A 14,048-nucleotide genomic window follows, 5' to 3' on the forward strand; every position below is an offset into this window, starting at 1 on the left:
GATACTTTCTGTGTGTGACTATGTGCCAAGCACTGTTGTGGGTGCAGTGATGTATAATCAGACCCTGGTGATTGAGAAGGTTGCTACAGTTTTCGCATTTTACATTTGAGCAACTGGATAGCTTTTCCAGTGCTTTGTTTTTTTTTTTTTTTTAATTCATCTGAGCATCTTAATTATCAAGAGCACAAGAGTAAGTCTTTTCTTGGTTTCTGTATTTGACTTATCTCCTTAGAAGTGGTGATAATGCAATATATTTTCCCTCAAGCAAGCCTACTGGAAGGAATTTCTTCAAATAAGTGGCCTGGCTTGCTTTCTTCCTCTGTGGTTGTTTCTGTTTCATGTTACAGTGTGCGTGAAGGAAAATTGGAACATACACTTGCACGAGACTTGGTTCCAGGTGATACAGTTTGCCTTTCTGTTGGGGACAGAGTTCCTGCTGACTTGCGCTTGTTTGAGGTGAGTTTGATGTCTTAGTCTGTTTGAGCAGCTGTAACAAAATAACACATAAATGTATTTCTCACAGTCCCGGTGGCTGGAAGTCCAGGATCAAGGCACCAGCATGGTCGCATCCTGGGGAAGACCCTTTTTCTGGTTCATAGCTGGTGCCTTCTTGCTATGTCCTCACATGGTAGAAGGGGCTAGAGAATATATCCAGACAAAACTCTTAATTCAAAAAGTTACATGCACCTCTATGTTCATAGTAGCACTATTTACAATAGCCAAGACATAGAAACAACCTAAATGTCCACTGACAGAGGAATGGCTAAAGAAGATGTGGTACATATATACAATGGAATATTACTCAGCCATAAGGAGAATGAAATAATGCCATTTGCAGCAATGGACCTAGAGATTATCATGCTAAGTGAGTAAGTCAGAAAGAAAAAGACAAGTATCATATGATATCACTTATATGTGGGATCTAAAATAGGACACAAATGAACTTATCTACAAAACAGAAACAGACTCACAGACATAGAGAAAAGGCTTGTGGTTGCCAAGGTGGGGGTGGGGGGTAGGGGAGGGATGGACTGGGAGTTTGGGGTTAGAAGACACAAACTATTATATATAGAATGGATAAACAACAGGGTCCTGTATAGTACAGAGAACTATATTCAGTATCCTGTAATAAACTATAATGGAAAACAATATGGAAAAATAATGTATATATATGTATAACTGAATCGCTTTGTTGTACAGCAGAAATTAACACAACATTGTAAATCAACTATACTTCAATAAAAATAAAAAAATTAAAGAATAGTAACAGATGTATAAGTAATTTAATAAAGAAAGGAAACAACTTTTCTAATCTAAAAGAAGGCAAACAATAAGAAAGGAACAGAAATAGGAACATAGAATAAATAGATGGGTCAAATAGAGAACAAATAGTAGGAAGAGCTATAGAACCCCACTGTATTAGTGCTTATTTTAATTGTAAATGGATTAAATATTCACTTAAAACACTGAGATTATCAAAGTGATATAAAAAGCAAATGCAATTTAAAACAGTGACATATCTAAACATTTTTTTTTCCCTTAAAATATATCTGTTTTTCCCATAGAGTCTTTTGAGGTATCCATGTAGTAAATCAGCAGATCTTTATGGAAATGAGTGTTAGGCATTGTGGGAGACACAAAGATGGTGTGATAGAGCTCTTGCCCTCAGAGAGCAGACTGTTGGTATACACAAATCACCATAAGATAAGATAGAACTGCGTAAGTGAACGAGAACTACAAAGAATGGAGTAGAAAATTTAGAGAAGGGAGAGGTTACTTCTGATTTGAGTGAAATGAGCATGCCTCAGACAACATTGCTCTGGTGGTCATAAACGAAGGGTAGTACTGAACAAAGATGCAGCAGCAGCTGTATGTAGATCCCTGTGAGTGTTCTGGTATGTGATTAGAGCTGCAGTATGTTAAAGATAGAAAACATATGGTAGAATCAGGGGGCCTTGGATATGAAGCTCCACTGCAGATTTTATTCGTTGGGATTTAGCTTTGAAGGTTATACCTAGCTGGCAATGATGTTACGTTTAATCCTGCCACCGTGTGTAGAATATGTTGAAGGGATGGAGTAAGGCACCTAGTATAAGAAGCCCTCATAGCCCATGAGAATGCCAGTCTCATCTGTTATTGGAATTGACATGTACAGAGCTGTCATTCTTTGAATACCTAGTGTGTCCCAAAACATGAGCATTCTCATGTGGAGGTTATGGAAAGCCTGAAGAACATTTGGAGTTATAAGTACAAGCTTCATTTAATCTTGAAATAAAGAAAGGTCTTTCTTCCAAATACTTAAAATTTATCCTTAGAAAGATATCAGATTGCTTTAATTGTTGAGTGCAAATAACACAATACAGCAAGTATTGGGAATGTTAATTTTACTTTATTACCTTCTTTCTCCCCTTAGTAGGTCTTTTTGTATCTTTTTTACTCACTTCTTGTCCCTTCCTCCTATCCCTAATATTTGGTTAATGATAAGACCTTGAATTATTCTTCCTTAGAGATGTAGTAGGCCTGTCACTTGATATAAATCATCTTCCCCTCCCCCAAAGAACCCTAACTTGAATCCATGAAGTTTTTGTCACCATTTATTATGGAGTGCTTCTCTTCTAATTCAGAAGCAGACCTCCTCAGTGGGATAGTTAGAAGATGATTTTCCCATTGTTTGAACAATTTGAGCAGTATAACGACACAGAAGCTTTAAAACACCATTTGACTTAGTAAAGTATTTAAGGGTTTCATTTAAATAAGGGTTAATTGAGAATTATCTCAGATAATTGAAATTAATTTCTCATATAGAAAAATACTTGTCAGAATATGGATTAGTACATATTTTATCCATTCAGCAAATATATATCGAAGACTTACTGTGAGTTTAATAAGAGGGATTTTTGACATTTTAAAGCTTGATGATGTAAAAATTAGAAGTGTATGCTTTGTGGAGTAATTGATTAGTTTTGATTGTTTTCCCCCTACTTGTTAACTTTTCAGACACTTCATCAGCACGTTTTATTTGGCAGTGCTGTGCTTAGGTTGATTTTGTTCCAGTTAATCCACTTTACATATATAGTTGAACATCTTTAATTTCTTCTGTCACTTCTCTCCCCTACCTGGTACCAGAGGCATGTTTTTGCAACTACTTTGATAGTAGATTGAGACAACATTCCTAAAAGAATTGAGCCTTTCCTGCCGCTTCTAGATTTAAATGTACTGACCGAAGACATAAGAAAGCTGATAAGGTGAAATTCTCTTTTGGACACAGGTTACTAACTGTTTGTAATTAAATTGGCTTATTGGAGTGTTGTTTGCTGAATTTGGTTGTGGTGAATGATTATGTAAGGCTAGCTGGTTATTTGATGTTCCTACATGAAACAAACTCTTTGTTAGAGTATAAAGGAAACAGAAGACTCCTCAGTTATCCTTGGGCTATTATTAATTTTTCACAGATAAAGCACATGGATTTCACTTTGGAAAAAGTAAGCGTAGGACTTTTGCAGTATAGTTCTTTTCGTGTGGACATGGCCCGTGGCCAAGGTTGTCACTTCAGCATTGTCATTGCTGCAACTCTAGGGTTCCTGTCATAATTTCAGTGGTTCAGACTTTGGCTGTAATTCTTGCGTGGGCCTGTAGTAGCATCTTGTCAGCAAGTTCAGTGACTCACTGCTATATAACTTTTATCTGGTATTTTCTGGCCGTGTCTTAAGTCAATTCAGGCTGCTGTAATAAAATACAATAGACTGGGTGGCTTAAACAATAGATGTTTATATCTTATGGTTCTGGGTGCCGGGAAGTCCACAGTCAGGGTCTGGCAGAATTGAGTTGTTGGTGAGGGCGCTCTTTTGTCTTGCAGTCTTTTTGCTATGTCTTCATATGGTAGAGAGAGTGATCCCTCTTCCTCTTACAAAGCCACTGATCCCATTATGTGGGCCTCATCCACATTACCTTCTTTAACTCTGATTACCTCCCAAGACCCTATCTCCAGTTATCATCACATTACATTGGAGTTTAGGGCTTCAGCATGAATTTTGGGGGGACAGAATTCAGTCCATAGCAGGCTGAGCCTATCTTTTGTAAAACCCTTTTTAAAGAAGATTAATATTGATAACTTAAGGATTTCTGTATTTGGTTTTCTTGCCTGAGTCAGTTTTCCATGGCCAAGGAATGAGCGAATATGTGTTGGTGGCAGTAAGCTTACCAGCACAGGAACCTTAGAATTATTTGTGGAGCTGGGATAGTAAAACTTAGAGGAATTGAGCTATGGGCATGTTCTCCAGTTTTTTCCCTTAGGATTTTTATTTTAATTTTTTAGTAGTAGTTCAGAAGAGAGACCTCTGGCTAGTTAATTGGGGGCAGCCAAGGGATTGGTCAGACAGTGACTTTAGATGAAGCAATCTTATAGACTATACATACCTACATAACAGTACATTTTGCCTTTTTGGAAACATAACATATTTTCCATAATGTTCCAGGTAAAGTCTATATCAAAATTTGAACAAAGAATTCTTTGTAAGAGAAAACAATGTAAGAGTCAGAGGAAAAGAGGATTTCTTTTGGCTGTTGAAAATATTTTACCTCTTAGCTACAAGTTTTTAACTAAACACAAAATATTGCCTGAAATGTACCAAGATTTTCCTTCACTTGGAGTACTGAATGATTAATTCTGTTGATACTTTCTTTTGTGGCTCATGTGTTAGTGTTATTAGCCCATATCATTCTTTGAAACTGTCTTCAAGATCTACACACAGGGTACAGTTGCCACTTTTTTTTTCAAACCCAATTTTTGTTTAAATGGGAATGTCTTAATTTTCCATTTTTGAAAGATAGTTTTGCTGGATATAGAATTCTCTTTGATTTTTTTTTAAGCACTTTAAATATGTTATTCTACTGCTTCTAGCTGCCATGGTTTCTGATAAGAAATGGGATGCTAATCTTATTGAGAATCCCTTGTACATGATAAGTTGCTTTGCTCTTGCTGTTTTCAAGATTCTGTCTTTGTCTTTCAGCAGTTTGGTTATAATATCTCTCAGTGTAGACGTTTATGAGTTTATCCTGTTTGGAGTGTATTTGTCTTCTTTGATGTATAGATTCCTGTCTTTCATTAAATTTGGGAAGTTTTCATCCAATATTTCTTCAGATATTCTTTCTGCCCGTTTCTAGTTTTTTTTCTTCTAGGACTCTTATAATGCTTAAATTGGTATGCATTTTACACTTTGTCTTCCCTGCTATATGTGGTGGCCCTTCCAAGCCATTATTTCTTCAAAGAACTTCCACCTTAGTCTCTTCCTTTTCAGTCTTTTGGTTGTGTCTGCTGCTTGCCCTGTTCTGTGCTTTGCCTGCTAGTATATGTCTTTAATCTTTTGGCAGATACCTGGAAAGCTACTGTAGCTGGAGTCAGGATGTGAATTAAAGGTCAGCCTCTGCACCAGTCCTTCAGAGAACTGCCAGACAGGTCAAAACGCACAACTATAGTATTTTAGGAGCAGGGTCCAGGAACAGAAGCTTCCATCCCCACAGCTATTGCTGCTTCTCTTGGGAATGGGGCGTAGCAGACAGGCAAATAAAAATGCCTTTTTCTTCTCAAGCATTTCTCTGTTTGCTTTTTTATTCCAGAGTTTATTCTGTTAGTTTTTGCCAGCTTATGAGTTTTTAGTGGAGGGACCAGTTGTTTGAGTGCCGTGCTCCACTATTTTCTGTGATGTTACTCCTGAGTTGTTAAGTTTTTATATTGACTTCAGTGTATTTTTTTGGCAGGTAAATTTGATAAATTGATTTACAGTATGTTGCTCCCTCCTTATTGTGATTTATCACTGAAACTTCACTTTTAAATTTCTGAATTATTAAACATATACATACTTGTAAAAAAGCAATTTACAAACATCTTAGGAAGTAGAGATTTTAAATTAGCTGTTGAAAGAAATTGACTAGAATGTTGGAAAAGGTGTATGTTGTATTTGTGGGATGTGGAAACATTCATATTCACTAAAAGCTATTTGATATAATCACTTGTGTTTGACTTTGGAAAAGATGTATTTTTCTTTAATAGTATCATACAGCTGAGAAAACCATTCCATACTTAGAGCAATAGGAGTGCTGGTTCTCTAAGATTGTATAAGTGGAGCTCTGCTTAGTGTTTTGTTGTCTGATTTTTATAGTTCAGTGGTTAAAAACTATTGTGAGCTGAGCAATGCTATTCATTTTAAAATGCTGATGAGAAAGAACTCTTTTTTTCCTCAGTCACTAGAATTTAAAAAGACAATATGGGTGGGTTAGAAGTGAGACTTAGTGTCTTTGTTTTAAGAGTATCATTTTACATTAGTAGGAAAGGACTGTTGCAAAAATAGGTCCCCTTTTGAAATTTTGTTCCTTTTAATAGTCTTACTGAAATATCCTATAAATCATTGTTAACCAAATTTAAATATTTGCCTTTAAATTATTGACAACTTGATCAAGTTCAATCTGTACTTTTTTTTTTTTTTTAAGTAAGAAGCACTGAATGTATACTTTGTGTTGCTGCACGTGGGCTTTCTCTAGTTGCGGTGGGCGGGGGGCTACTCTTTGTTGCGGTGCACGGGCTTCTCATTGCAATGGCTTCTCTTGTGGAGCATGGGCTCTAGGCGTGCGGGCTTCAGTAGTTGTGGCACACGGGCTCAGTAGTTGTGGCTCGGGGGCAGCTCTAGAGTGCAGGCTCAGTAGTTGTGGCACATGGGCTTAGTTGCTCCGCGGCATGTAGGATCTTCTTGGACCAGGGATCGAATCTGTGTCCCCTGCATTGGCAGGCGGATTCTTAACCCCTACACCACCAGGGAAGTCCCTGAATCCATACTCTTAAGTCAAGTTTGCAAGCATTTACCATGGGATAAAATTGATTTCATGTAACACTTGGTCAGTTGGCCTTTGATTAATAAGCTAGAGCTCATGAAGAATTTTTAATTATATTTTCCTTCATTTGAATAAACAGTAAGAGGAATCTTAATTTTTGAGAGCATAAGTAAGAAATTTTATCATGATCAGACAGTTGCAGATGAATATTTTGGAAGATTCATTTCTGGGGAAAGAAATCCATTTCTGATTTGCTTTTAATTCTGGACTAGAGGTGATTAACCTAGCAGCATACAGGATACTAAGATGTTCTTTAGTTTATGAACTTATTTGTAGTTACCAATTGTACCATATTAACTATAATTTTTTTAAGCAGTCACTTTTTGCTTTCCAGGAAACCTTTGTGACTTTGGCATTTACCTTATTTCTGCCTAATGTTTTATAGGAATAATCCTGTGAGTTATTTTCAACCATTTAAATTCTGTAGGTGTTAAATATTCAGATTGTGGGATTATGTATGCATCTTGATTCTTATTTACATTCTGCTTTTTGAACTGTGTTGTGTATTATTTACACCTCCACCATTGTGCCTGAGGAAGAATGAAGAGAAACATAATCAGTTTCCTTATTAACAGCTTTTCTGAAGGTTTTATGTTTAAACTTGGATGGAAGGCATGGAGCTGGCTGATTCTTTGACTTAATTTTATCCTAACCTTTCTCTCATGAATGCAATGGATAAATGACTCTAATGTCTTTCTTCTCGGGTGAATTAAATTGTGACTTGTTAAAGTGTAATAATTAGGCTTGCCTACTTTATTAAGGTACCACCCTTCCTAGAAATGACTTCCTTCCCCTTACTCTCTCAAAACTGCTTCCTGCGAAAACTTGCAGTCACCATTAGGAGAAACTAACTTGTCACTTAGAAAATAGTCTTGTTCAAGGGACAGTTGAGAGCTATGCTACAATGTATGATTTAGACAAATTTCATTAATAATGTGTTGTTAATTTTAACAGATTTATAATTATATAGGAAAAAAAGATAAGGACCCAAACAAAGCTCCCTTTCCTTCCACATTAGTTTGTATACTAACACAGGGCTGATTGTTATTGTACAAAAAATTACATGCCTGTTTTCTGTAGAAAAACCTGATTTGAACAAAAATTCTTACTGTTAAATGGTTGTTGCCCTGCTGAGGCTGACAGTGAAGAGCTGGGTCCCTGACAGAGTCAATAAAAGCCATGCTTCCCCCCTCTTTTTAAAAAGTCAGATTATATTTGTATTCCTTGACAACCACCTAATGTTAGTATTTATCCTTGTTTAAGATTTACATTTGAAGTAAAAATTCTTCAGTGGGAAAACATAAATTTCAACTTTCTCACAGAGAAAGGAGTTCTATAGCTTGTATACAAGTATTTGTTTTTAAATATTAGCAGGTTTTTCTTACTAAGAGCTTAGAAAATTACAAGCAGTTCTGATTTTTGTAACAAGCATTAAAGAGGAACTTGCTAAACAAAATAAACTATTTGTTGACTTTTGTAATTTAGAAGAATAGGAGTTAATTTGTTAACGTTTGGGTTTCGTCTCCATAGTTTATAAGCTGTGTGATGTTGGGTGAGGCACTTAATCCTTCAGTATGTCTGTAAAATAGGGATAATACTACTAGTGCTTGCCTCATTGGAGTTGCTAGTAGCTAAGTAGCTGTTAGTAGATAACTTAGTATAGGTGTGTAGCATGGTGCCTAGCAGATAGTGAGCAAGGAAGTGTCAACTGACTGCTTTTAGTATTAGCATCATCTTTGAAGAAAGATCTAACTTTTTTCTTACTTGGTAATAAATGTGTTAGTGTGAAAAATTATATAGACCTAAGATTAATTTGGGAAGAAGAGTCAAATAACTGTGTTCTTTTAATAAAAAAAATTCATTGCTTTTGAACATGGCAGGTGTTCTTTTTTTGAATCTGTAGTTGTGGTGAAGTAATGAATGCAAATTTACCTGGCTTATCTTTGCATACGTAATTATATAAAATGGGAAGCCTTCTAAAGACTTCTAAAGACTGTCAGATCTGTGTTTTAAGGAATACTTTTTATAAGCCTATTTTGATACTAAAATCTATCACATTTACATGGTATTAAACTTTCAGGAAATGCTAACACAGTTTGGTCTCTCTGGAGTTGTATGATATAATTTATTTTTATCCTGAACATTCTTAAACTTTATGATCTAATGTTATAAACTTGATTATATTTGCAGTGTCATATGCCTGCCTAGCACAGGAACGCACCTAGCATGTTCCTGCCCCTACAGGCTTTGTACTTTGTGCTCCTTTTGCCTAGAATCCTTCCTCCCTGATTATGGCCCAACCGTGGGGCCCTCACACCAGTCAGGGCTCTGCAAAAGGGTCATCTGCTTTTGAGAGATCTTCTCTTTCTATCTAAATGTCACTCTCCATTCTTACCATGTTTTTTTCCTCACTATCAAGCATTATATTATCCACTCTTGTTTATTTTTTCAAATCAATTTCCCATTAGAATAAAAGTTGAGGGCAGCAGTAAACTTTGTTTACTGCTGATTCTCACTCTGTATGATATAGTACAGAACCTGGCATATTATAATTATTAATAAATACTTTTTAAGTGAATGAATCAATGACATTGATCAAATCAAAAGTTTTATTATGTAGATGGGGAGAAAGAATTCATGAACTCAATTTTTAATAATTATTTTCTGTGAGATTTTTTAAGGTATTTATGGTCATAACAAAATAACCATTTAAATAGATGAGATTTATTCCCCTTCCCCACCCCACAAAAAAGAAAAAACAGGATTTAAATTTAGAGTACTTGGTACATAGTAGGAATTGTCAATCAGGAGGCCCAATTCAGAACACCAGCTCAGTTTATAATAGCAGTGAAACTGCACATTAAACTGCTCTGGGTTCATTTTCTTATCTTGTTTTCTTTCTAGGATCTAACCCAGTGCCTGGTACATAGTTAAGGTAGTCAGTAAATGTTGCTTAGGTGAGTGAATGAACCTATAAAATGAGTAAAATCATGAACTAGTTTCTAGTTTCCCAAAGAGCCTCCTAATGATCCTTGAACTAGAGCTTCTGGAATAAAATGGATCAAAGATGTTTGGAAAACACTCTTCTGTTGATTCTGAAACCTGAGTGCAACATCAGAATTACTTGGAGGGCTTGTAAATTGCAGTCTGTTAGGTTCACTCTCCCCACCTCCTTGTTTGCGGTAGGGCAGTGAATTTCTTAACAAGCTCTGAGGTGTTAGAGGTGATGCTGGTTCTGCTAAGACCACACTTCCACAACCCCTGCTGTATCTGTAATCCTGTTGAGGTGCCTCACGCTGGTGCATTGTAAGTTTTGAGAAGCACTATGGTAGGGGGAGCTGTTTAATTCTTAACACAGTGTTTCTAAAACTTCCTTGACCAGAGTACTCCTCCCTTGTATGTATGTGTATATATGTGTGTGTTGGTTTATCAATGATCATCCATCTATAACACTATACACAATGCCTATTAACATCCTTGGGACTGTTGTTCTGTGGGCCATACTTAGAAACAGAGCCAGGTCACATCTGCAGTATTTTCCACATATAAAATGATGATTTTTTTTTTTCATGCTTGGGTAGGTGAATTCTTAATTGTGTTAGGAGTGCAGTCTTCAGTATTGAACCCATTGCAGAGTTGGATGGTGATATGATATTCATGATCTGCATGGAAACATTTATATACATTTTTGATTCTTGCTGACATAAATTTAGAATAAATGTAGGGATGTATAGCAAGAACAATTTCATGAAAATTAAACCCAAAATGATGAAATTATTTATTTCTCAGTACCTTTTATATCTTTCAGTCGTATTTCTCTTCTGTTATAGTTGGTTTAAATCTGTCAAACCCATTTTCAGGACTTCAGGATATGGCAAAGTTAGGAAATAATTTTAGAAAACTCATGAGAGTCGAGTTTTCTCTAAATAAAGATTGTCTCAGCTAGTGTCTCCTTTTCCCTAGTTGTATTTGGAAGTTTAGGCTAATTTTGTCTCATGGTTCTGTCTACTTTGTAGTAGATTTTGTTGATTTAGCTTCTTTTGTTTTTTGGCTGCATCGGGTCTTCGTTGCTGTGTGCGGGCCTTCTCTAGTTGCTGCGAGGGGGAGGGGTTACTCTTCTTGCGGTGCACAGGCTTCTCATTGAGGTGGCTTCTCTTGTTGTGGAGCACAGGCTCTAGGCGCATGGGCTTCAGTAGTTGTGGCTCACGGGCTCTAGAGCACAGCTTCAGTAGTTGTGGCTCACGGGCTCTAGAGCACAGCCTCAGTAGTTGTGGCACACTGGCCTAGTTGCTCCGTGGCATATGAGATCTTCCCGGACCAGGGCTTGAACCCATGTCCCTTGCATTGTCAGACAGATTCTTAACCACTGCGCCACCAGGGAAGTCCCTAGCTTCTTTTTCTTTCTTTCTTTTTTTTTTTTTTTTTTGCGGTACGCGGGCCTCTCACTGCTGTGGCCTCTCCCGTTGTGGAGCAGCAGGCTCAGTGGCCATGGCTCATGGGCCTAGCTGCTCTGCGGCGTGTGGGATCTTCCCGGACCGGGGCACGAACCCGTGTCCCCTGCATCGGCAAGCGGACTCTCAACCACTGTGCCACCAGGGAAGCCCCCCCTAGCTTTGTTTTTAAATATGGTTGTACCTATTCCAGTCTACTGTCTTAAAGTAATAGATGTGATAAAAGATTTGGTTAATTTATAGAAGGGAGGATATTTGTGGAAGGAGTGATGGTTACAGACCCCTTAGATGTTAAGTTTAGCAGAGAGAGTCTTCAAACTTGAACTTACTGGAGTGCTTTATGTTCCCCAAGGCTGTGGATCTTTCCATTGATGAGTCCAGCTTGACAGGAGAGACAACACCTTGTTCTAAGGTGACAGCTCCTCAGCCGGCTGCCACTAATGGAGATCTTGCATCAAGAAGTAACATTGCCTTCATGGGAACACTGGTCAGATGTGGCAAAGCAAAGGTAAATTTTCTTTCTCGTTTTCAAGATAGCAGTTCCTTTGTTTTCAACCATTTCCTCAGTTCTTTTTTGGCTAGTTTTATGTGGAGCTTTTAAAAATATATGGCGAAGAAATGGCAGAATTGAACCTAATCCTTGGCAGATATTTGTGAGGCTAAGGAGAAGCCGTGTCCCTGAGTTATAATACATCCATAGTTCTGCCATTTACCAGGTAATGGATCCTGTAAAAGCATAGTCCTCAGTACCTCCTGTTCTTTTCTTTTTTTTTGGCTTGTGGATATGTTCACCATTGGTTAAATAAAATTTCAATTTAGTTGATATGATACTGGCTATAATATTCAGACTACATATCACTCTCCTACTGATTGATTTCAAATATTTTATTTCCTGGATTTTAATATTACACAAATGTAAAAGGCATCATTCAGTAGCATTTGAGAGGGAAACTACATTAAATGTCTCTACTGAGTATAAGAAAGGTTCAAATTTCAGAAATATTAACATAGACAAAAAAATGGGCCACAGAATTGAGTCAGTAATAAGTTTAATGAGATGTTTATTTTCAAGGATCTGTAGTAACATCAAAAGTAAATTTGCTGAGGGAACCTTGGATACGTATGTCAGACATCGTGACTGTGGGTGGCTTTGGAGAAAGGGAATGAAGGGGTTTTGTTCTTTGGTTGAGAGAGGTTGATTCCATCTGAATGTAAATATGTTTTCTTGTTTTTCCCTTTAGGGTATTGTCATTGGAACAGGAGAAAATTCTGAATTTGGAGAGGTTTTTAAAATGATGCAGGCAGAGGAAGTAAGTAACAAACTTAGTTTGTTAATGATGTTTGAGTTTCAAATCCGAAATATTTTCCATTGTAAGTAGAGGAAAAGAGAATATTGGAGGATTATTTTGTTAATTTTGGAAGTAATATTTTATTCAGAATATTACTCAGTTGTCTGTGCTTAAAATCATAAGTGGAAAGCCTGTAATTGGAAGGGTTTGAATTAACACTTTAATATTTGAAATATTCTGATGTTTATTCATTGTTCATAGGAGAAGAAGGTTTAGCCAGTTATTTATAAGGCTTATTATTTTTAGAAATTAGCTTTATCATATTAAATTTAAAGATTACTAAATAGTATATTTGTACTTTAGAACATGTCTTCTACCAAAATTCCCAACTTTACATAATTCCAAGTATCTGGAGAAAAAAAGATTGCAAAGTGAAATAACTTGGAAGATACCCTTGTTGAAGGATATTGAAGATTAGTTCTCTCATTTAAAATATCTTCTTATATTTAAAAAATAAGTTGCATTCTACAAATATCATTTTCTTCTCAAATTATCTGGATTTCTCAGGTAGCCTGCTAAGACTCCCATATGTGATGCAGTGTGTAAAACCGTCCCAAGCTTGGGAGTGAAGGGATCGCCAGAGATCAGGGAGCCAACAGGGTAAAAAGACTTGGGTTACAAGCATCTTTGTAAGGAGAAAGAGTAGAAAAATGAGGGGCAGCTGATGATAATGAAGTCCTGGGGAAACTGCTAGGGAGAATAGATTTTTCCTCAAAGAGGCATAGAGAGCACGGGCCTTTTCAAATAAATGGGTTTTTAACAGTCTAGGCCTCACAGTTTTCTCAGTGAAGGAGCTAAAACTTACCTCAAGGGAGAGTTGTGTATGTCATGGGTGTGTTAAGCACGAGCATGTGTGTGTCAAACACTTAGAGTCCCTGGCACCTAGTAAAGCTCACTAAATTTAGGTAATTGGGTAATTGTGGTGACACTCTTCTCCAATTTGTCAAGGCACCAAAAACCCCTCTGCAGAAGAGCATGGACCTCTTAGGAAAACAACTTTCCTTTTACTCCTTTGGTATAATAGGTAAGAGAACAGTGAGTATGTATATCTCCTATATTTACTTAGGTTTATTTTTTGAGTGGGAAGGGGGGGTTAGATCCATACATAGAAAAATTCCATTCATTCATTCATTTATTCAGCTACTATTACTTTTTTTTAAACTATAAAACTAATCCCCAGCTGTTGTCCTTTGCTACAAAGATAAAATAGAACTCTGTAATTCCTGTAATCAAAGAGCATTTCTATAAACACTTTAGTATTTGTCTTTCTAGTCTTCAATAAAATATGATAGTATTGTGTTATGACTACTCTTCTAAAACAAATTTAAAGGTTGTATAGTATTCCATTGTGTGAATATGTGTG

General features: G+C 36.7%; 1 protein-coding gene across 3 annotated transcripts in view; it reads left to right on the top strand.

The window, feature by feature from the left end:
* ATP2C1 (ATPase secretory pathway Ca2+ transporting 1) overlaps nucleotides 1–14,048 on the top strand; it is a 101,216-nt gene that overhangs the window by 47,390 nt on the left and 39,778 nt on the right. For all 3 annotated transcript variants that reach the window (XM_019934386.3, XM_073803686.1, XM_019934387.3), the window contains 4 exons: nucleotides 348–456; nucleotides 11,689–11,844; nucleotides 12,578–12,646; nucleotides 13,634–13,709. In XM_019934386.3, the coding sequence (XP_019789945.1) occupies nucleotides 348–456; nucleotides 11,689–11,844; nucleotides 12,578–12,646; nucleotides 13,634–13,709 (410 nt within the window). The remainder of the gene's footprint in view (nucleotides 1–347; nucleotides 457–11,688; nucleotides 11,845–12,577; nucleotides 12,647–13,633; nucleotides 13,710–14,048) is intronic.

This window comes from Tursiops truncatus, chromosome 4 (genome assembly GCF_011762595.2).
Source record: "Tursiops truncatus isolate mTurTru1 chromosome 4, mTurTru1.mat.Y, whole genome shotgun sequence".
In the NCBI taxonomy this organism is placed as follows: domain Eukaryota; kingdom Metazoa; phylum Chordata; class Mammalia; order Artiodactyla; family Delphinidae; genus Tursiops; species Tursiops truncatus.